Source organism: Bombina bombina, chromosome 10 (genome assembly GCF_027579735.1).
Source record: "Bombina bombina isolate aBomBom1 chromosome 10, aBomBom1.pri, whole genome shotgun sequence".
Classification (NCBI taxonomy): Eukaryota; Metazoa; Chordata; class Amphibia; order Anura; family Bombinatoridae; genus Bombina; species Bombina bombina.
In genome coordinates, this window is record NC_069508.1 from 46,955,139 (window position 1) to 46,979,816 (window position 24,678).

Sequence of the window (24,678 nt, forward strand, 5' to 3'; positions counted from 1 at the left end):
CATGTGAAGGCTATTGTACTAAAATTCCAAACAAACAATTATAAAGCAAAAAAAAAAAGATGATTAACTTAATATTACAATTTTATTGAATACTTAATCAATATAATGGTTTTAATTAGGTTACAACAACAATAGTCATAAATCTAGAATTAAAGTTCATATAAATAGTGCAACGGTCACAATAGCAGCATAAAAAAAGATAGATACAGCTTTGGAAAAATATTAGACAGTTATGCTGAAAAAAAAAAAAAACCATACAAAACAATTACCGATATTTTGACCTTATACAATAAACACAACCAGTCATTCAAGACTGATCAGTTTCGGATTAGATTTATGCAGAATTAAAGTACAGGTGGTCTAGAAGTTCCCAAATCAAAGTAAAACTCTTTAGGGGAAGTCAATTTATAGTTTTATTAAAATGTGAACTACCCGATTGTTATAAGTAACTATGAGAAAAATCTCAGATTTGCAAGTGGTCTGCAAATGACTAGACTAAAAGGTGAAAGTTATGGTAACATTTCATTGACAAATATCAAAATTTAATTGACCATTAAAATATTTTAACACAAAAACAATGCAATAGGCATTCATTAAAAGGGATATAAAACATTATTTTGCCTTTATGATTCAGAAACCAATCAGAAAGTGCTACCCAGGTCCTGAACCAAAGATGGGGCTCCTAAACTTACATTCCAGCTTTTTCAAATAAAGATAGCAAGAGAACAAAAAAAATTAAGAGTAAATTAGAAAGTTGCTTAAAATTGCCTGCTCTATCTGAACGTGACAGTTTAATTTGGATTAGACTATCCCTTTAAGGTTATAAAATGGGAACATGTAACAAAGTTGCTGAAAAAGATTTAGTTCTAGCAACAAAAGAAAAACGTACTTAAAAAAAAAAAAAAAAGTGCAAAAACCTACACTCCAAAGCTAGAATAAAGTTCATGCACAGTAACAAACATGTTGAGTATTTTCTTCTTAATTAAACAATTATCAGTTATACCACTTAACCCTTTAACCTCCAGGGTGGTCTACAACACAGTGCTCTGCATACTGATGTTGCATAAGGAACTTACTTTTGTAAAAAATAAATATATTGCGTCACATCAAAATCTAACAATGATATTTAACAGCAGAAAAAAACCTGTAAAAATAGTCTCAGACCTCCATACCAGACATTGATCCGAATAGAACATCAACATTTCATATAAGGCAAAGAGGAAACCGGTGCAATTATAAAACATCACTGCTAAATATATTATCCTACAATTACAGCAGCTTTTACTAAAAGCATTTCTAATCTCGTCAGTTTTCTTTCTTATTTATTAGACTTTAGTTGCTTACTCAGAAGAACCCGGCCGTATGCATTTCCCCCTTTAGATGGATACTGTACTTCATCAAGAATTTGTTATCCAAATAGAAAAAAAGCATTTAAAAAGACGTAAGCATTTTTTTGCTTAGAAAATATTAAATAAAAGCTTCATACTTAAACCAATAAACCAGAATCAGTTGTGTACTTGCAAGAATAAGATATTTAAAGGGACATTAAACCCAATTTTTTTTTCTTCATGATTCAGATAGAGAATACCATTTTAAACAACTTTCTAATTTACTTCTATTCTTTAATTTGCTTCATTCTCTTGATATTCTTCCCTGAAAAGCATATCTAGATAGGCTCAGTAGCTTCTGATTGGTGGCTGCACATATTCGCCTTATGTGATTCGCTCACCCATGTGCATTGCTATTTCTTTAACAAAGGATATCTAAGGAATGAAGCAAATTAGATAATAGAAGTAAATTGGAAGGTTGTTTAAAATCGTATTCTCTGTCTGAATTATGAAAGAAAAATTCTGGGTTTAATGTCCCTTTAAATAATGTTTTTTGTATTGATGACTTATTGTTTTATTTTACATTACAGTATCCCAATAATGCAACAGATAAAATGTTTTATAAAACCATTCATGGACTTTTAGTTCCCTAACCCTCACTTAAAAAGGGACATTAAACACTAAATAAATAATAGTAGGATGCATTCAAAGAAAAGATTAGTCTGAGAATAATATGTAGGTGTTTTTTAAAGATTCATTTGCTGTTTAAATATTGACAAAAATGTAAATTATTGGTATCTATAAAACAATAGGAATGGCTATGTTGTAACTTAGGTTACTTTCTCTTCTATGGCCAATTAGGGACAGTTATAAATAGGTCACTAGAGCGTGTAGCCAATGGCTGTGTGTAATATAACAGTGTTCTGCACTTCCATTTCTAACAGAAACTGGAAAGCTCACAATTTCAGAATAGATTTACATGAAAAGGGGACAAAATAATGAAAGTATACTTAAGAGTTTTTTTTTTGTTTGTTTGTTTTTTTATATATACGCACGATTTATAATTTTATGTTACCATCTCAAAGTATTTAATTTCCCTTTAAGGGACAAAAAAAAAAAAGTAAATACAGGTTCATTCATTAATTCTAATAGGCATTTAAGAACATACATTTTTAAGCTTAAAAAAGAAAGAAAAATTACTACCCCTTAGATCAGACATCCTCAAACTTGGCCCTCCAGAGGTTTTGGAACTACATTCCCCATGATGCTCAGCCAGGGAAATGTAGTTCCAAAACCTCTGGAGGGCCAAGTTTGAGAATGTCTGATCTAAGATATTCATTTTTGAGTCTTTTTAAAAGCAGCAGAAGGTACCTCATACTTTCCACTGCTGTCCAAATGCTTGCTACCGTTTCAGCTGCAAGCGGGTAGAAGAATTAAGAAGGTGCCTGCAAGCTTAAAAATAAAGTTGCTTTTAAAATGCACATTGAATAGGGGGTTATGTACCTTTAAATAGGATCTGTTAATGAGTATATAATCAGTGTAACAGTCAGTATTGGATAGGAGTAATAAAAGTGATTTTTTTTGCTTTCATGAGTAGATATATTATACTGGAAAAATTGTGGTTCTGAGCCAGAGGAGATTAACAAGGTTAATAATCAGTCGAATTTGTGCCAGTTCAGCCACTTGAGTAATATCTGCGAGTCAAAGTTACAGCAGAATGATAACGGCAGTAACATTTTCCTAACCTTCAGTGCTCTCATGGTTTAATAAGCAGCAAAACGACTTTAATGAATGAGGAAATGACACCCAGGTTTATACTGCAAACCTCTGTGTTTTTTCTTTTTACTATAGAAAATATAATTAACTGTAAAGGAACAATCTTTCCCCTGCCTTAACAGAAGTTACAAGCTGTGCGTATATCAAATGTACATAATGTTTTAAGGCTAAGACTCCTCAGTACGACCAAAAACAAAAACATAAAACAGTGATGTCTTGGAACTGCATGATGCTAAACTAGAGTGCAAAGTGCCTAAGCATCATGGGAAATGTAGTTTCAAAAAAACATCTGGGGTTGCTAAGGTTAGCCATCATGGATATAGAATATTAAACCGTAACTTGATATTTAAAAGGGACACTGTACTCAAAATATTCCTATGATAGACACATATAAACATGATGAGGGCAGACTAAAACTAACAGCAGTGTCAGTTGTGCATATCCTGTCACTGCTCATTAGTGATCACTATCAGCCAATGGGCATTAGAAGAAAGGGCACGGATGACTACACTATTAGTTTCAATTTAATAGTTTATACTTAATATTACTTCAGCCAAAAAAACACAACCTGTTTAAATTCTGCTTTATGTGGATGGTAGAATATTTTCTGAGTTAAATGTCCCTTGAAAATTTTGCCACATTGTCATAGAATATTTTACAAATCAGAAACTGTAAGGAATATGCGCAGCTCTACATTGCTTTTAAAAAGGGACATAAACAAAAGAACTATTAAAATGCTCTAATGTGCTAGAGTAAAGGGGTTAAATACATAAAGGGACACGTTACTTAATGTGAATTCTCATTTACCCCAGAAGAATAGTGAGAAACAAAACAGTTTAATAAAGCATACCTGGATTTCTCAGGACAAGCATTCCGATTGGATGCTTAAAAGTATTACAATGGGAGGAAAGAACTTCATGCAATTTTTTTTTAGTTATTTTGCTTTTCTAATATCCTCCATCAGTTTCAAATCAGGCAGCATACTGGTAATATGTCCCTTTAAAGTTCAATCTGGAGCAGCAGTGCATGTCTGTATACTGGATATGGACAGTAAACCAAACAGCATAAGTGCATAACTGCCGATCACCAACCACGCCCAGCACAGGAGCAGTAGCGCATTGCTGTTCCAGAGCAGACTGTGTCAAACACACAGAAGTGAAACAGTAAAATACTCTAGCACATTAACACATTTTCCTACTGCACTTGTACGCCACCTTAAAGCCCATTCTGTATCTTACAAAGCATTTGTACGTGCATCTTTTTTTCTTTTTTAAGAACTGGAGTAAAATATTCTGTTTTAAATGAGATTATTCAGTGTATTAAAACACATTTTCAAGCCCTAATATTAGACAGTTATCCTTAAACAGTTCTGATACCCACACAGAGCCTAAAAGGGACACGGTAGGCATATATTAGTTTAATCGAAGAGGGTCATTTAAAACTTATTCCAATTTTTTTTTTAATCCATGTGTAATGTGCCAAGTAAACCTATTTATTCTGCTCATGTAGAGCTTTGTTCATGTTCATTAACAGATCTATTTTAATATTTAACAGCTTTTTTCCGAGGTGTTTTTTTTCTTGCCTTCTACACCTCTTAAGAGAACTATGAACATATATACTAAATGCAATGGGCTTCATATCTAGTTTTGACTAAAAACGGAAATACATAGAGTAGTTTTGAAACCTATGTCGGAGGTTACTTTTCTTAACCTTTGTCATGAAAACATTTCATAGCCCAATATGGAGCTAAATGACATGAAAAACACAATCGTTGCTCACACATTTCTTACAATATATACATATTGTCTAATTAAGGAATAGTCCATTCACTAGACGCATGTGACTTCTGCTGTGTACTCAGCATGCAGGCTGCACACATACCGTATCAACTAACTAATTTGGTCTTCAGAAACATCTTTCATGCAATGACTGTCATAGGTGGGTCTGAAAATCACAGCCAGTGGTCTTTGGGTATTAAAAGAACTCTTGTGCTGCTAAGGTGACACGTTCCTTTTAGCTTGCAAAATATAACCTTTTGATTTTATAATCCCACGTGTTTTAACGATGACTGAGTATCGCAGGAACCATGCTGGAGACCACTCAACTGCTTGACATTCCTGGATACCTTCAGTAAGAGCCTCTTGGAAACTCTCTTCTGACAGGAGCTCTGTTTAAGTATAAAGAAAGAAAAAAGATGTTAAGGCTATTGCACCAATTCAGGATTAAAAAAAAAATAAAATGTAATGTAAACATATTTTGTTGCACTTTAAAAACATCAAAAAGCTTTATTAATAACCACAAAAAAACAAAGACAAACCAAAACATACTGGGGTAAGAACGTAACACACACATCTCAATTTAAAGAGTTTGCATCCTGTATTCTGATGTTTGACTAATGTCTCTTATGCTTGAGAATGCAAACTTAAAATGAATCCTTCTCAGTCAGTAATATTAAAAGGGACACAAGTCAAAATTAAAGGGACACTGATCCCAATTTTTTTCTTTTGCGATTCAGATAGAGCATGCAATTTTAAGCAACTTTCTAATTTACTCCTATTAGCAATTTTTATTTGTTCTCTTGCTATCTTTATTTGAAAAAGAAGGCATCTAAGTTTTTTGTTTGTTTCAGTACTCTGGACAGCACTTTATTGGTGGATGAATTTATCCACCAAATCAGCAAGGACAACCCAGGTTGTTCACCAAAAATGGGCCGGCATCTAAACTTAAATTCTTGCAGTTCAAATAAAGATACCAAGAGAATGAAGATAATTTGATAATAGGAGTAAATTAGAAAGTTGCTTAAAATGTCATGCTCTTTCTGAATCGCAAAAGAAAATATTTGGGTACAGTGTCCCTTTAAACTTTCATGATTCAGATAGAGCAGCAATTTTAAACAACTTTCCAATTTGGTTCAATTAACAAAGATGTGCAGTCTTTTTATATTTACACTTTTGAGTCACCAGCTCCTACTGAGCATGTGCAAGAATTCACAGAATGTACGTATATGCATTTGTGATTGGCTAATGGCTGTCACATGGTACAGGGGGAGTGAAAATAGACATAACGTTGAAATGTTAGAAAAAAAAAAAATCTATTAATTTGAAGTTGAGATTAAGTGCAATTGTCTTTATCATGTATTTGTTGATGCAAATCTACTGTATTCACTGGTCCTTTAAAATGTAGCTATTCATGAATTCTTTTATCTATAAGTGACAGCATTAGCCGACTAGTGGTTACCAAATCATAGGATTCACTCAAAGATAGTATTAAAAGGAAATTAAAAAAATAATAATATGTCATTCATGATTCAGATAGAGCATACCACTTTTAAACAACTCTCCAGTTTTTCTATTATCTAATTTGTTTTGTTCTCTTGGTATCCTTTGTTTAAAACAACAACAAGGTAGGCTCAGGAACAGCAATGCACTACTGGGAGCTAGCTGCCGATTGGTGGCTGCGCATATATGCCTCCTGTCATTGACTCGGAGTTCAGCTAGCTTCCTGTAATTCAACGCTGCTCCTTCAACAAAGAATACCAAAGAAATTAAGTAAATTTGATAACCAATGTAAATTGGAAAGTTGTTTAAAACTGTATGTTTTTTGTGAATATAAGAAAAAAAAATGGACTTCATATCCCTTTAATTAAAACAAGTATTTCATACATCAGTCTTAAATGAATCCCTGCACACTGACGCGTTTCGTCACTATACGGGACACTGTCAGGGAACCAGTAAACAGAATGCTATTGTGTTTTCATCTAGGGTTAACTTACCCTTGGGATCATTGTGCGTCAATAACTGAATGTCAAACTCTTTTGCAAATGCAGTCAGATCAGGTGGCATTATGCAGCATGACGCAAGATTAACCTGGTTGCTGTTCGGTTTCACCTGCAAAGGAATAATGTTCTATTAGACACATCTCAGACAACAATTCTTTTCTAAAGATGGTTCCTTTGTTTTCAGAACTTAAAAAAAAAAAAAAACACCACACTTATCCAGGTTAAGCTGACCAGACAGACATGTAAAAAAAAAATATATATATATATATATATATATATATATACACACATATATATATACATACACACACACACACAGGTGTATGATTTTTAGTCATTGGAAATAATAATAATAAAAAAAAATCAATAAGGTTAACATTGTGTTTCTGACTTTCAACAACAGTGAGTGGTTCAGCTAACCCTTAATATGGACAATTAGTATCCGGCAAATGGTATTTAGTGCATTACTGACACACGTTTCAGTCAAATGAACAATTTAGACAGCCTGGCACCATAGAAAGAGGAAACAATTATTACCCAATAAAGCAAAAACATAAAGGGCGTTCACAGAGAAAACTTTTTTCCCCCACTTTCTGAAATTAGATTTTTTTTGTTTAGGGAAATTTTTTATAATAAAGTTATGTTTTTATTTTCTGTGATTATTTCACACAAACAATTTAGCGATTAGTAATCCAGAAAAAAAAACGTACTAAACAGAGGTTTATCTTTTAACAAGCAGTGCTCCGGGAGAACAAAGGCCAAAATTACTCAACCAACACGTGAACCCTGCCAGGAAAAGATTGGCAAATGTGAAAAAATAAAAAATTACAACAGGATCAAGATATAAAATAAGATTGGAAGTCTAATAAATGTTCTACAACGTGTTGATGAGTAACATGGCTATGAGTGTTCAAAAAGCTCAGATAGAATATATTTATTTATATTTATTTTATTTCTTTCATGATTCGGAAAGAGAATTCAATTTTAAAATTTTTTCAATTTATTTCTATTAATCTAATTTGCTTCAATCTCTTGGTATCCTTTGTTGAAGAAATAATGCACTACTGGGAGTTAGCTGTACATATCAGATGAGCCAATAAAATGAGGCATGCATGTGAACTACCAATCAGCAGCTCCTGAGCCTTCCTAGGTATCCTTTACAACAAATGATTCCAAGAGAACAAAAACTAGATAACCAAAGTAAATTTGAAACTTGTTTAAAAAAAAAAATCAAAAAAAAATCACATGCTTTATTTGAATCATTAAACAAAAAATAGGTTTCATGTCCCTTTAAAAGGGATATTACATTATTACATGAGTCTATTTACCAATCACCAGCTAGCTCCCAGTAGTGCATTGCTGCTTCTGAGCTTACCTAGTTATGGGTTTTCAAGACTAGATACCAAGATAATGAAATAAGAGTTAAACATCAAAGTAAATTGAAAAGTCTCTTAAAATTACATGCTCTCAGACATCCTCAAACTTGGCCCTCCAGAGGTTTTGGAACTACATTTCCCATGATGCTCAGCCAGCTGACATGCTGACTGAGCATCATGGGAAATGTAGTTCCAAAACCTCTGGAGGGCCATGTTTGAGGATGTCTGCTGTATCTAGCTGCTGATTGGTGGCTGCACATAGATGCCTCATGTGATTGGCTTACCCACGTGCACTGCTATTTCTTCAACAAAAGGAGATCTGAAGAATGAAGCTAATTAAATAATAGAAGTATATATGAAATTATATTCTCCATCTGAATAATGAAAGACATTTTTGGGTTTCATGACCCTTTAAGATTAACCACGCAACATCCTCTCTTTCTTGCGAGAGGTGCTTTTATGATCTACAGTTTTTCGGTTTGATTTAAAACAAAACTTAATAAAAAACATAATTTAGGCTTACCAGATAAATTCCTTTCCTTCCTGGCAGGGAGAGTCCACGACTTCATTCCTTACTGTTGGGAAATACAGCACCTGGCCACCAGGAGGCGGCAAAGACACCCAAGCCAAAAGTTTAAATATCCCTCCCACTTCCCTTATCCCCCCAATCATTCTGCCGAGGGAACAAGGAAAAGTAGGAGAAACATCAGGGTATAAAGGTGCCAGAAGAAATATAAAAAGGGAGCCGCCCATCAAAACAAAATTACGGGCGGGGTCGTGGACTCTCCCTGCCAGGAAGGAAAGGATTTTATCTGGTAGGCCTAAATTATGTTTTCCTTCCATAAGGCAGGGAGAGTCCACAACTTCATTCCATACTGTTGGGTAAATTATACCCAAGCTCCAGAGGACACAATAACCGGAGGGAACAGAAAAAAAAAAAATAGAGAAGAAGAAGGAGGCGGACCCTATGCTGAGGGCACCACACCCGGCAAAACTTTTCTCCCGAAAGCTGCTTCAGCCGAAGCAGAACACCTCAAACTTGTAAAATTTAGAAAAAGGGTGTTAGGACCAGGTAGTGATCGAAGAAGATTGAGAAGGGACTCCAAATGTTCTTCCGCTAGACGAAAAGATGGTACCTGTACCAAGATATTGTCCAGGTAAGGTGCTACTGCAATACCTCGTGTTCTGGCAATGGCTAGAAGAGCTCCCAGAACCTTCGAAAATAACCTTGGAACAGTAGCTATGCCAAACAGAAGAGCTATGAACTGGAAGTGCTGGTCCAGAAAAGCAAACCTCAGGAACTGAAAATGTTCCCTGTGTATCGGGACGTGAAGGTATGCATTCTTCAGGTCTATTGTGATCATAAACTGTCCTTTCCGAACCAGAGGAAGGATTGACCGTATTGTCTCCATCTTGAAAGAGGGAACACTTAAACTTGTTTAGGCACTTTAGGTTCAGAATTGGACAAAAAAGCTCCCTCCTTCTTTGGAACCACAAAAAGGTTTGAATAAAACCCCAAACCCCTTTCTACTGTAGGTACTAGGACAATTACTCCCAGAGAGAAGAGATCCCATACGCAACCTAAGAAGGCAGCACTCGTTTCCGGTCTTGTAGACAGACTAGAGAGTAGGAATCTGCCCCTGGGCGGATGAGACTTGAATCCTATTCTGTATCCTTGAGAGTCAACCTCCAGGAACCAAACGTCTAAAAAAAGAGACAGTCTGCCCCTACTCGATCCGATTCCTTTGCATTTATGAGAGTAATCTGCATATTCGCGTCACAGATGAAGGAGTTCGCTATTCTCAGTGCTTTAATTCCCTTCTGAATATCCTCAATGGGAGTCTCCACCTAAATGAGCTCTGAGAGTGTCACACCAGTAGGTAGCTGCTCCAGCAACCGTGGTTACAGCTGCCACCTGTTGAAATAAAAACCCTGTATGTTGAAACAGCTTTCTCAGAAAAGTTTCCATTTTCTTATCCATAGGCTCTCAAAAAGAAGAACTATCCTCCAGAGGGATAGTAGTATGCTTAGCCAGTGTAGAGATAGCGCCATCTACCTTAGGGATGGAGCCCCACAATTCTAATTGAGTCAGGGACCGGGAATAATTTTTTAAAAGTAGACGAGGGGGAAAAATAAGTTCCTACTCTTTCCCATTCGTTGATATTCGTCATCTACCTTAATACTCCCAATTGCTGGGGCACTCACCTCCTAGACCCAGACAAGCTAACAGTGAAAACACTCTCCTCAGGAGTGATGTCTGCAGCAGGATCTTAGGAAATGAAAGAGACTGCGCCCGGTCACGTGGTACGTAAGACATGACTTCCCCTGCTATGAAAAAGGGTGCCAAGCTATTATGAATTGCGCAACACTTCAAAAACGAAAGTGAAACATGTTTGTTCCAAGCCAAAAAACTGTCTATGAGCCTAAAAAACAAAACAAAAATTAAAAAAAAATTACATTAGGCAGATATAAATCCCCAGTGTGTAGCAGCAAGCAGTGAAACTCGTCAACACTGATTGCTTAGGAGCTGATAGCAACAGTCTGGATGGGTTCGGAGAACATTTCCCTGCAGCTCCAGACTCATCAATACTCTCACTGAGAGGTTGACATGATTACTTAAAGGGACAGTCTACCATAGAATTGTTATTGTTTTAAAAGATAGATAATCCCTTTATTACCCATTCCCCAGTTTTGCATAACCATCACAGTTATATTAATATACTTTTTACCTCTGTGATTACCTTGTATCTAGGAACCTTCTTCCAGCCCCCTGATCACATGACTGTGACTGTTTATTATCTATTGTCTTGCAGTTAGCATTGTGTTGTGCTAAATCTTAAATAACCCCCTGTGCCTGAACACAGTGCTATCTATATGGCCCACGTGTACTTTCTGTCTCTGTGTTGAAAAGCGATTTAAAAAGCATGTGATAAGAGGCAGCCCTCAAAAGGCTTAGAAATTAGCATATGAGCCTAAATATGTTTAGTTTAAACTATGAATACCAAGAGAAAAAAGCTAATTTGGTGATAAAAGTAAATTGGAAAGTTGATTAAAATTAAAAGTCCTATCTGAATAATGAAAGTTTAATTTATACTAGACTGTCCCTTTAAAACTTCAGTCCTTTCTCAAAGGGAACATACCGATTACAAGACTATCCAAATCTGACACATCCCATAGTAACGAAAGGCTAAGAATGACTGGGGGATAGGGGAGAAATATTTAAGCCTTTGGCTGGGGTGTCTTTGCCTCCTCCTGGTGGCCAGGTGTTGTATTTCCCAACAGTAAGGAATTAAGTCGTGGACTCTCCCTTCCAGGAAGGAAAGGAATTTATCTGGTAAGCATAAAATGTTTTTTTATTGTTGTTTTTTTTTTTTACAGAAAACCTATTAAAAAAACAAAACGAGAATAACCTTTAAATCAAACCGAAAAACTGTAGATCATAAAAGCACCATTTGCAAGAAAGATAGGATGTTGCGTGGTTAATCTTAAAAGGTCATGAAACCCAAAAATTTCTCTCATGATTATATATACTTTTCAATTTATTTACAGCTCATATACCTATACAAGTCTGTGATTGGCTGACGGCTGTCAGATGATAGTTTCGGTTTTTTTCTTCCTGTAAAAAAAGAGACAGGGCAGTTTAGTAAAAGCCTCACCTGCGCCCACAGGTATAGCTGCTCCAAAACAGGTTTATCTAAATCCGACGTTCCTATAGCAACAACTTTCTTGTCTTGAACTAGACTTTCTAGCTCTCTCCAATAGGGTTGTAAGTGCTCTAAGGAAAGGCTGGTGCCGTCTTCCAGTGGGGGTGGTGCGATGATCACAGAATCTAACTGGGTGACTCCAAGGGTGGAACACGCTGTGGAAAATAAAGATACAAAAAAAAAGTAAATATCTATGCAAAATGTTATAACTCGTTACTATGTATTTATATTTTGCCAAAACTGTATTCTCTAAACAGAAATGTAGATTTTTATTTATACTACAGAAAAGGGAGCTTTAAAACTATAAAAGAATGTTTATGGGTGGTGAAACAAGGAAATAATTATTTTGATATAAGTCACTGCCAAAGAGAAAAATTGTATTCACTGAAATGTGTTTCCAATTAAAACATGAAAGCTTTACAGAAACGAAAGAATTTAGAATCAACACACAAAAATGTTTCTCTGACGTGTCAAAGTCAGATAAGGACACGGAGGAGGGGACATTGCCCTCTGGGTCTGTGACAGAAAAAGGTAAACACAAAAGGAAACTCGCTCAGCGAGTGCATCTCACATATGCACGTAACACAAATATCTCACAAATGTAGCTGTCAGCTGAACAAGTTTGCTTTGTTAAAGGGATATAAAGCCCCAAAAAACTATGTTTCTATTCAGACAGAGCATACAATTATAAAAATAAAAAGTTTCCAGTTTCCTTGTGTTATCAAATAAGCTTTGTTCCTATGGTATTATTTGATGAAGATACCTACATGGCAGGACAAAGCAAAATTGCAGCAAAATGTTAATGCATTCCCAACATTATCAAAATGTATTCAGTATGTTAAGTTTATTGCACGACTGCAGAAGCATTTTAATTACAAGGCGTTTACTCTCCAGTTAGCCTAGTATAGTAAAATAATGCAAAATAAACGTTTATTCTGAATATTGTGTTTTTTGTCATTGCCCCCAGAAAGGTTGGAAGTCATCCAAGGGGATTCTTAAACAAACCCCGCAACATGCTAATAAAAGGGGACATTACAATGTCATTTTTTTCTTTGTAATATCTAAAGAGGATCATTTAGAACAGTGTTTTTCAACCAGTGTGCCGTGGCACACTAGTGTGCCGTGAGAGATCCTCAGGTGTGCCACGGCAGACTGACAACAGTGTGACATATTTTTTAAGCTTTGCTTGTTTTTTACTCCCAGTGCAGGGGTAGTTTGTAGGAGGCATGGCATAACAGCACAATACATACAGTGTGTGTGTGTGTGTGTGTGTGTGTGTGTGTGTGTGTGTGTGTATATAAATATGCTATATTAAGCTACAATGTGTGATTTTTTTTAAAATTTTGGGATGGTGGTGTGCCACAGGATTTTTTAATGTAAAAAAGTGTGCCACGGCAAAAAACAAGGTTAAAAACCACTGATTTAAAAGATTGTGTTAGATTTTATGTTACTCTTGTGCTAAAACCCCCCACAACAACTTGTTTTTATGCTTGTGGGTGTGTCACTATCCCCAATACAGCTGTGAGAGTTTTCCTTAGTCAGTGAGGAATATCTCCATAGGGATCAGTTGTGATCATGTATTTCCTGTAAATGTTAATAAATAGCTTTCACTTGGAAAAAAAAAAAACCACACACCACTAACAAGTTTTAATATTGTTTGTATGCCTTTAATACTATTGTCAGATGTACTTAATTCTCATGTTATCCTTTGTTGATACGTAGCCCCTTGTCATGAGATCATACTGAAGCAATCTCAGGACATTTCATGAGCACGACATGGCAACAATGTTATACATATAGTGCCCAAGACACGTGCACAATCCTGAGCCTACTCATCAATATTCACACGGAAATGAGTGAAGTTGGAACAAATGATACCAAGAGACCAAAGGATGTTTGATAATAGAAATAAAAAAGGAATGTTTGAGCCTAGGTTTAAAAGCCTGTTGTCTTATCTCCTCTGCAGAGTCCGATTAGGGACCGTTATAATAAAGCTGAAGAATAAAAAAACAACAACATTGTCACAGGATTTAGCGTGCATTTAGTTACGGATTGCTCACTGGCTAATGAGTAGATCTCCCTCTGTTTCATATTGGTAAACAGTGACAAACCTCAATGGAATGAAGACTTTTTTAATCCCCTTTCTTTTAGGCAGAAGAAAAATGGCTTTGGAGTCCCCAATGTGTTTTGTTGCTTTCTGTGACTAGAGAGTATTAGAACAGTTTGCCCTGGAACGACCATTTAATATTCAAGCTTCTACAATTGGACAATCTATGTTCACTAATCTGTTGTCTAATTTTTGGCGCTGGCAGCCAAAGGATTTGCTAAATAAATGTTTATGCAAGAACATAAATTTCATCACCTCCATATCTCTGCATAACACGCCCTTTAAATACAAGTATCTGGGCGTATCAGGTCACTTGGCATTTAAATAAAAACTTTGTTCAGAGTTATGTAAAATATACTATGAATTGATGCCAACCTTACTTTAAAAACACAAAACTGGCACATTTACAGTTAAAGTATCATCTGCTGTGGCAACTAGGGATCCTAACAGGAGAGATAAGAAATAACTTTTTTGGGAACTGGAAAAAAACACATTCTAGGTTCTCTTTATTAGTAAATATGTTTTTAGCAGATGGTTAATACAGCTGTCACTTCATAAAATTAATACTTCAAAAAGCATTACTAAATATATGAAGATTTTTTTTCTTTACCCAACAGATTGTTTAAAAAACTAAAAAACCCAGCTATGTCCCCCTAAAAACTAACCATAATATTTTCAAGATGAATCAGTCATGGAACAAATTCTTAAAGAAGAAGTTCCATTAGACATGAAACAGGTACTGAGGAGTCCTGGGATAGGTTAGCTCTACCCCAACCTTTCAAAATGTGTCCATTGGATCACCAAACTATGTAATTTATACAAATTTAAGAATATGACGACTATGGCAAAATAAATAGCCTAAGCTTGTGGAAAAGAGACACCTGTTCTCTAATAATTGTTTTTTTTTTTTGGTTTGTTTTTCTTAAAAAAAAAAAAAAACTACAGGGCCACATTTACCCTCAATGTTTTTTTGTGGCTCTTAGCACCACTGAGCAGAAAACAGACACCAGTAATAATAATAATATAGCAAAAGCAGTTCTCAGTAGGTAATTTAGCATATAAAATTTGTATCAAATGTTGCAAAGTAGTGTATATGATTAAATTAATAGTAAATTTCACATTTTTTTAAAAAGGGAAACTAAATTAAACTTTCATGATTCAGATAGAGTATGCAGCTTTCTAACTGAGCATGTGCAAGAGTTCACAGTATATTGTGTGTTTGTGATTGGCTGTTGGCTGTCAAATGATAAAAATGGCAGTGAAATTGGAAATAACTGAAACGTGTCAGAAACAAAAAAAAGTCTACTACTCTATGCAATTTGAATTTCACATATCTTGTTATTACGTATTTATTGATTATGTAATTCTACTGTAATGAATGGTCCTTAAATTAAAAATGTGATGGTAACTAATTTATTTATTTATATAGTTATTTAGTCCCTTTTTCCTATAATTCCATTCTGAAATTGTGAGCTTTTCAGTTGCTGTTAAAAATGAAAGTGCAGAACACAGCCATTGGCTGCACACTCTAGTGACCTATTTATAAAACTGTCCCTAATTGGCTACAGCAGAGAAGGTAACCTAAGTTACAACATGGCAGCTCCCATTGTTTTATAGGCACTAAAGCTTTACACTTATTTTGTCAATATTTAAATGGCTAATGAAACTTTTAAAAATACATCTACAGGTTATTCTCAGACTAATCTTTTCTTTAATAGCATCATTCTATCTAGCACTTATTTTGTGTTTAATGTCTCTAAAACACAGCACACCCAAACCTGTACAGGTACACAATCCTTTATCAAAACTGATTGGTACGGGTATAGGTTTGGATTTCAGAATATTTGTATATTTGAATCTGTAAAATGGGACAGCTCAGAGAAGGGATGTGACCAATATATTATGTAAGTTATGTGTCATAATACAGCTTATACATGCAACCTTAAAGGGACACCAAACCCAAATTGTTTCTTTTGTGTTTCAGATAGAACATGCAATTTTAAGCAACTTTCTAATATACTCCTATTTTTTCTTCGTTCTTTTGCCATCTTTAATTGAAAAAGGCATCTAAGCTTTTTTCTTAGTTCAGCACTCTGGACAGCACTTTTTATTGGTGGATGAATTTATCCACCAATCAGCAAGGACAACCCAGGTTGTTCACCAAAAATGGGCCGGCATCTAAACTTACATTCTTGCATTTCAAATAAAGATACCAAGAGAATAAAGAACATTTGATAATAGGAGTAAATTAGAAAGTTGCTTTAAATTTCATGCTTTAAATCACAAAAGAAAAAATTTGTGTTCTGTGTCCCTTTAAGGTAGTTTTATAAAACTTTTTATATACATAGTACAGTACTATAAGAACGGAAATATTGGTTTAAAATGCATATAGAATATAATTTGCATTCTAGAACACAAAGACCCAAATAAAAGGCTCAGGCAGAGAAGATTGCGACTTACTGGTTGTCATTTTTAATAAAAAAAATTTTTTCTTTAAAAACAAAAAAAAAAATTCCATAGATGAGCATTAAAAACCATTTTGTGTTAAAAAAATTATTATATATATATATATATATTATATATATATATATATATATATATATATATATATATATATATATATATATATATATATATATACTATATATATATATATATATATATATATATATATATATGTAACAAACACTCGCCTTGCGCTCACACTACCCGTCTAATGCTTCCTCCTTCCTGGCTACGGCACACTGGAGCGTGGGAGACGTCACTCATAGACGTTCTGCGCAGGGGATCCAAGCTGCAGCGCTCACTTCATCCAAAGAGCGCTGAAAAAGTGTATAGGATACAAAGAAAAGTCCGGATCCTCAAATGCAGATAAAACATAAATCCTTTATTTGATAATGCAGGTAAAAGCCCCATAGAGTATCGGCAGATACAGTTATTTAAACCAAGGACTGACATTTTAACATAGACAGCTGGGCAATCTGCAGCAGACATGTTTCGTGCCTACAGGCACTTGTTCACTGCTCACAGGTGTCCCAGCTCATTATCCTTAAATAGGTATTTCTTAAAGGTATAGAGACTCAAATGAGTAAATGGTAATCTAATTATTGTCTATGTTAATAACTATTATAATATATACAAATCACAGATACATATATACATAATGAAAGTCACTAAGCTCAGATAAACACTTCAGTTCATACACTTAAAAATACTAATATGAACTATTGAAGATTAAATATGAAATAAATACACATAAACTCTGTTCATAATCTTATAACCTAATGCATATAGTGAACAATCATAATATAGAGGGGCAACTATACAAAGACATGTGTATACATAGAGTATGGAAGTCTAAGGATTAGAATATACTTTCCCCTGTTTGATGTATAAATATACAAAATTCCTCTCTTATTTATGTTAAATATACAAATCTATGTCCCTTCTAAAATTTAATCCTTGCGGAATGATAGTATTGAGGGAAAAAATCCAGAATACCTCCCTAGTATTTAGCTTTGTTTCTCTGTCACCTCCCCTCTTCCATAGGGGTACATGGTCTATTGCTTGGACCATTAATAGGCTGGCATCAGAGTTGTGATGCTCTCGAAAATGCCTAGCTATTGGGGTGTCAGACTCATATCATCTATTGACCTGAGGTGTGCCAAGAATCTGTCCTTTAAGGATCTCTTAGTTTTTTCCTACATACTGTTTATAGCACCCCCTACAGGTCAATAGATATATTACATGTGTGGTGTTACAGTTTAAATAAAAATTAATTTTGTACGTTTTTTGAAGATGGGTTGAAACAAATGTTTCCCCCTCTGATACATGATCACAGGTCTTACAAACATTCCTTCTGCAGTTGAAAAGCCTTTCCGCTTTTTCAACCAACCACGTTGCAGAACCACTGCCAGAGCTGTCAGAAGGAGAAACATAGTTTCCTATAGTTTTCCCCTTCTTAGAGATAAAGTCACATCCTTTTTGAATTATTTTCTTTAATGCCAAATCTGTATATAAGATTGGAATACATTCTTTTATGATGTTACACACTTCCCCATATTCCAGACGGTAAGTTGTTATAAATTTGGGTCTATTATCTTCCTGCTTATCCTTATTGTATCCCTGTCTTTTACGATATCTTAACAGTTCATTCCTTGGTATGACGTTTACATCATTCCTAGCTTTTTCTAACACTCTAGGGGAATAACCCCTATCCAATAATCTTTCAGTAATCAAATTAGCTTGAATTTCATAACTTTCATTAGTAGTACAATTTCTCTTGGCCCTTATGTATTGACCCTTGGGAATACCATTTAGGGTATGCCTTGGATGACATGAGTTATATTCTAGAATAGTATTACCTGCTGAGGCCTTTCTAAATAGATCTGTTTCTATCATCTCCTGTGTGGCACTACCCTTTAATGTTATATCCAGGAAGCAGATTGAGCTCTTATGCTGTTCCCCTATCAGCTTAATGCCACAGTTATTATGATTCAAATAATCACAAAATCCTTCTATTTCACTTTCCTCACCATCAATTATAAAAATCAGATCATCTATGAATCTTGCATAGAAAATGATCTTATTACGGAGGGGGGTTGCCATCTCCAAAGACGTGGAACCGCTCCCACCATCCCATAAAGAGATTGGCGTAACAGGGGGCAAACTTGGCCCCCATAGCGGTTCCACGCCTCTGGAGATAGAAAACCTCCCTCGAACATAAAATAATTGTGGGTCAATAGGTATTCAATTGATGTCAGAATAAATTGTTTTGGTGGTCACATCATAATTGCTATGTGTTGCCCCTGTTACGCAATCTCTTTATGGATGGTGGGAGCGGTTCCACGTCTTTGGAGATGGCAACCCCCTCCGTAATAAGATCATTTTCTATGCAAGATTCATAGATGATCTGATTTTTATAATTGATGGTGAGGAAAGTGAAATAGAAGGATTTTGTGATTATTTGAATCATAATAACTGTGGCATTAAGCTGATAGGGGAACAGCATAAGAGCTCATCTGCTTCCTGGATATAACATTAAAGGGTAGTGCACACAGGAGATGATAGAAACAGATCTATTTAGAAAGGCCTCAGCAGGTAATACTATTCTAGAATATAACTCATGTCATCCCAAGGCATACCCTAAATGGTATTCCCAAGGGTCAATACATAAGGGCCAAGAGAAATTGTACTACTAATGAAAGTTATGAAATTCAAGCTAATTTGATTACTGAAAGATTATTGGATAGGGGTTATTCCCCTAGAGTGTTAGAAAAAGCTAGGAATGATGTAAACGTCATACCAAGGAATGAACTGTTAAGATATCGTAAAAGACAGGGATACAATAAGGATAAGCAGGAAGATAATAGACCCAAATTTATAACAACTTACAGTCTGGAATATGGGGAAGTGTGTAACATCATAAAAGAATGTATTCCAATCTTATATACAGATTTGGCATTAAAGAAAATAATTCAAAAAGGATGTGACTTTATCTCTAAGAAGGGGAAAACTATAGGAAACTATGTTTCTCCTTCTGACAGCTCTGGCAGTGGTTCTGCAACGTGTTGGTTGAAAAAGCGGAAAGGCTTTTTCAAATGCAGAAGGAATGTTTGTAAGACCTGTGATCATGTATCAGAGGGGCGAAACATTTGTTTCAACCCATCTTCAAAAACGTACAAAATTAATTTTTATTTAAAACTGTAACACCACACATGTAATATATCTATTGACCTGTAGGGGGTGCTATAAACAGTATGTAGGAAAAACTAAGAGATCCTTAAAGGACAGATTCTTGGCACACCTCAGGTCAATAGATGATATTGAGTCTGACACCCCAATAGCTAGGCATTTTCGAGAGCATCACAACTCTGATGCCAGCCTATTAATGGTCCAAGCATTAGACCATGTACCCCTATGGAAGAGGGGAGGTGACAGAGAAACAAAGCTAAATACTAGGGAGGTATTCTGGATTTTTTCCCTCAATACTATCATTCCGCAAGGATTAAATTTTAGAAGGGACATAGATTTGTATATTTAACATAAATAAGAGAGGAATTTTGTATATTTATACATCAAACAGGGGAAAGTATAAATCTAATCCTTAGACTTCCATACTCTATGTAATACACATGTCTTTGTATATTGCCCCTCTATATTATGATTGTTCACTATATGCATTAGGTTATAAGATTATGAACAGAGTTTATGTGTATTTATTCATATTTAATCTTCAATAGTTCATATTAGTATTTTTAAGTGTATGAACTGAAGTGTTTATCTGAGCTTAGTGACTTTCATATGTATATATGTATCTGTGATTTGTATATTTATAATAGTTATTAACATAGACAATAATTAGATTACCCATTTACTCATTTGAGTCTCTATACCTTTAAGAAATACCTATTTAAGGATAATGAGCTGGGACACCTGTGAGCAGTGAACAAGTGCCTGTAGGCACGAAACATGTCTGCTGCAGATTGCCCAGCTGTCTATGTTAAAATGTCAGTCTTGGTTTAAATAACTTTATCTGCCGATACTCTATGCTTTTACCTGCATTATCAAATAAAGGATTTATGTTTTATCTGCATTTGAGGTCCGGACTTTTCTTTGTATTATATATATATATATATATATATAATATATATATATATATATATATATTTATATATATATATAATATATATATATATATATATTATATATATATATATATATATATAATATATATATATATATATATATATGTGTGTAATTTAGTGTAGAACAAACTGAGCCATTCTTACAAGCACTTGGAAGTTCCACTTACCCATGTCTACAGCACGTCTAATTGAGGAAATGCCAGACCCCAAAACAAACAACTTGGCTGTAAGGAAAAATAAAAATGGATTACATTGAGCCATAACAAATTTGTAGCTTATATTCACCAGTCTGGACCCCCCCCCCCCCCAAAAAAAGGTCTACACTTAAAGGGACATGATACTCAAATGTTGAAGCATTTGAAAGTGATGCAGCATAGCTGTAAACAGCTGACTAGAAAACAAATGAACTATAATGGTTTCCCATATGTATTAACCGATTAAATTGAACGATGGGGATTTAAATAATCGACATTAACGGATATGACTATCATGCTTGAAAAAGGCTGTGTGTTCAGCCGAAACGCCTAGCAAACTACAGAGGAGTACTACCTTTAGCTAGGAGCTGGAAAGTTTGATCGCTGAGGGCACAGGAGCCAGACAAGATCTAACTGATCACACACCCCGAAAAAAGTCAAGTGGTCAGGGCAAGATACGGCGAAGCAGCAAGCCGGCTCTACAAATGCCCAGGATACCCAGACAAAGGGAAAACCTAAGATCCGAGCTCAAGGAGTGGTGCCATTTAAAGGGACAGAAGTCCAAAAAAAAAAAAAAAAACCTCTCATGTTTCAAATAGGGCATGTGATTTTAAACAACTTTCCAATTTACTTTTATCACAAATTTTGCTTTGTTCTCTTGGTATTCTTAGTTGAAAGCTAAACCTAGGAGGTTCATATGCTAATTTCTTAGACCTTGAAGGCTGCCTCTAAATCCTAATGCATTTTGATAGTTTTTTCACCACTAGAGGGCATTAGTTCCACGTGTTTTTATATAGATAACATTGAGCTCATGCACGTGAATTTACCATGGAGACAGCTCTAATTGGCCTAACCTGCAAGTCTGTCAAATAACTGAAATAAGGGGGCAGTCTGCAGGGCTTAGATACAAGGTAATTACAGAGGTAAAAACGTGTATATTAATATAACCGTGTTGGTTATGCAAAACTGGGGAATGGGTAATTAAGGGATTATCTATCTTTTAAAACAACAAAAATTCTGGTGTTGACTGTCCCTTTAAGGACACAGCGGGCTGTAGCTGAGAAAGAAGCTTTTAGAAACTTCAGGCAGTTACCGGTTAGAAAGTACTTTTGGTGCACTGTTTAGTGTTGATTCACCGTCACAGCTTGGAAACACCAAAGTCCCTGGGCATATTTCTGGACTTATTGCTCTTAATGCTTGACTTAGTTATTTTCTAGCCAGAAATGTATTTTATACTATCTGTCTAACCCTATAGAATCCGATAATATTTAAGCGGTTTGTTACTGTTTTTTTAATTAGTTTTTACCAATTTATTCACTCAGCTGACTCTATATGTGTATCCAATAGCAGCTTAGAGAAAGGAATTGTATTATTTATTATAAATAAAGGATTGATTAGCGATTGATTTTTCAATACAGTTTCCTCTGTTTGTATTTGTCTGACTGAACATATATTATAGTATATCATATAATCGATTGGGCTAATTAGCGTTATATTCATTACCACCGTTTTCAGATAGAGTAAACACATATCTTTAGGACTATACATCCCAGTCTTAGGGTATATAGGCAAACCTTAATACATTTTTTGACTGTAACATTGTTTCCCAATAGAGAGGTTTTGGGGCTTTTAAGGTGCTAAGTGTCTTGCTCAGCATTTTCTCCACCGAGTAATCCCCCCTGTTCACAGCAAAGCAAGATCTCAGCACTGCTGATACCAAATGGCTATTTTTTTTTTTCCCTCAACATGCGCTTTAGAGCAGCTCTATCAGTTTACAGAGCACTTACTCTGGTGAGCATAAGACATTCTGAGGTAAAATATCTTCCTTTTTTACATAGAGATGCTGAGGTGATATTTTCCTGTCAGCTTTTTACAGTTATGCTGCATTACTTTCAAGTGATTTAGCATATGGGTATTATGTCCCTTTAAGCTTTAAAATTACTACAACATAATACATAATTTTGCCAATATCTTCCTAAAAGTTAATATACTTTTTTTTCTTAATTTATTTACCAGATACTCTCATTTCTTCTCTCTCATCTGGGTTTATAGTCTCAATTGCCTGTGAAAGTGAACATTCTAGAGTTTGTGGAGATTCCTGAAAAAATATAAAAAGAAATAAGATGTTAGATAGTAACAGAAGACGCCCCAAATAGCTAAAATGTAAAATCAATAAGAATGATGAGAAGGTGAAAAGGCCATAAAAACATTCATATAGGATTTTTCTTTAAGGATTCATACATTTATATCAGTAGACAGGAAGCAATTAAATGAATGTGATATGCAAGATATTTAAAAGAGACACTAAACCCATTTTTTTTTCCTTTCACGATTCAGATAGAGCATGAAATTTTAAGCAACCTTCTAATTTACTCCGAATATCAAATTTTTCTCGGTTCTCTTGCTATCTTTATTTTAAAAGCAGGAATGCAATTCTTAGCATTCAGCCCATTTTAGGTTCAGCACCATGGATAGCGCTTGCTTATTGGAGGCTGACATTTACCCACCAATAAGCAAGCATAACCCAGGTTCTCAACCAAAAATGGTCCGCCTCCTATGCATCACATTCCTGCTCTTTAAATAAAGATAGCAAGAGAATGAAGAAAATTTATAATAGGAGTAAATTAGAAAGTTGCGTAAAATTGCATGCTCTATCTGAATCAAGAAAGAAGAAAATTGGGTTTATTGTCCCTTTAAGGTAAGAGAAATGAGGGGGAAAACACAAAAATATGACCTCCCTCAACACTGGGCTCCCGGGCACCATGAGATGAGAGCAATTTTGTTTAAGCACTTCCTTAAATATAACATTAACATTTTAATATCTCAAAACTGTAATACTGATGCTCCAACTCCAGCAAAAGGCCAATTGTGCTGTACCTAAAGTAGCAAATGCATTGCACGCTTTTCTAAATTGCTAATAGAACGCTCTTGAACGCTAAGAACAGGTGTGCACGGTATGTACTTACAGGCCGACAGCGCAAGCAAACTCTTTAGAGAGAAAACATCACGTAAAGGAAAGCGGACACATTTTGAAGGAAATACATGAAAGGGTGATCTTATATTGAGCCTGGCACAGTTTCAATACTGGCTGTGATGTCATTGGGAATCCCAGCACAAGAGGAGAGCAGATAGCATCACGCTGTATACAGGCTGGTAAGGAACATATGCTCTTGCAAGTTTAGGGTTTGGTTAGGGGTAGAAATAATCACAATATTATTTAATTAAAATGTAATCTTTGCTACCAAACGGCACCCAAAAGAACCGATTATTCCCAAAAGGTTCATGCACAGAAAATGTAAGTATGCAACGTCCCTTTAACAGGCCAGAATTTGGACAATATTACTATGCACTTCACTGAAAACAAATGAATGTGCCATTAATTAACTATGAACATTATGAAATATTTAAAACTATTACATAATTATGTTGGCAAGATGTTAACAGAACTAAACTGGAAACTATTTTTAAAACGGTTTCTGAATAATGAACGTTTAAAAATTTGACTTCTATGTGCCTTTAACTTGTAAAAGTTTCTATTTAGGGCATAAACCTCACATACCCACTAGGCAAGCTAATTACTAGTAGGGTTTAGGTTTAAAACACTCATTTTCAAAACCTGTGCTTAGGTCCCCCAACAGGCCAGATTGTCAAGATCACCTTAGATGAGAGCAGGTAAAATAACCATGGTTACTAATCAGCTGGTTATTTCAACTGTGCTCCAGTTCAGATATCCTTACAATCTGGCCTGACAGGGAGGTCTGAAGAGAG

The 24,678-nt window shown here is 35.1% G+C and overlaps 1 protein-coding gene across 1 annotated transcript in view; it reads right to left on the reverse strand.

Annotated features, from left to right (window-relative positions):
• Nucleotides 1–63: 63 nt before the first annotated feature.
• The window catches only part of GCLM (glutamate-cysteine ligase modifier subunit), a 34,449-nt gene continuing 9,834 nt past the window's right edge, over nt 64–24,678 (reverse strand). Inside the window, exons 3-7 of the mRNA XM_053694038.1 lie at nt 22,924–23,008; nt 20,884–20,940; nt 11,915–12,117; nt 6,877–6,991; nt 64–5,271 (exon numbers count right to left, since the gene is read on the reverse strand). Coding sequence (XP_053550013.1) covers nt 5,099–5,271; nt 6,877–6,991; nt 11,915–12,117; nt 20,884–20,940; nt 22,924–23,008 — 633 coding nt within the window. The 3' untranslated portion in view covers nt 64–5,098. The remainder of the gene's footprint in view (nt 5,272–6,876; nt 6,992–11,914; nt 12,118–20,883; nt 20,941–22,923; nt 23,009–24,678) is intronic.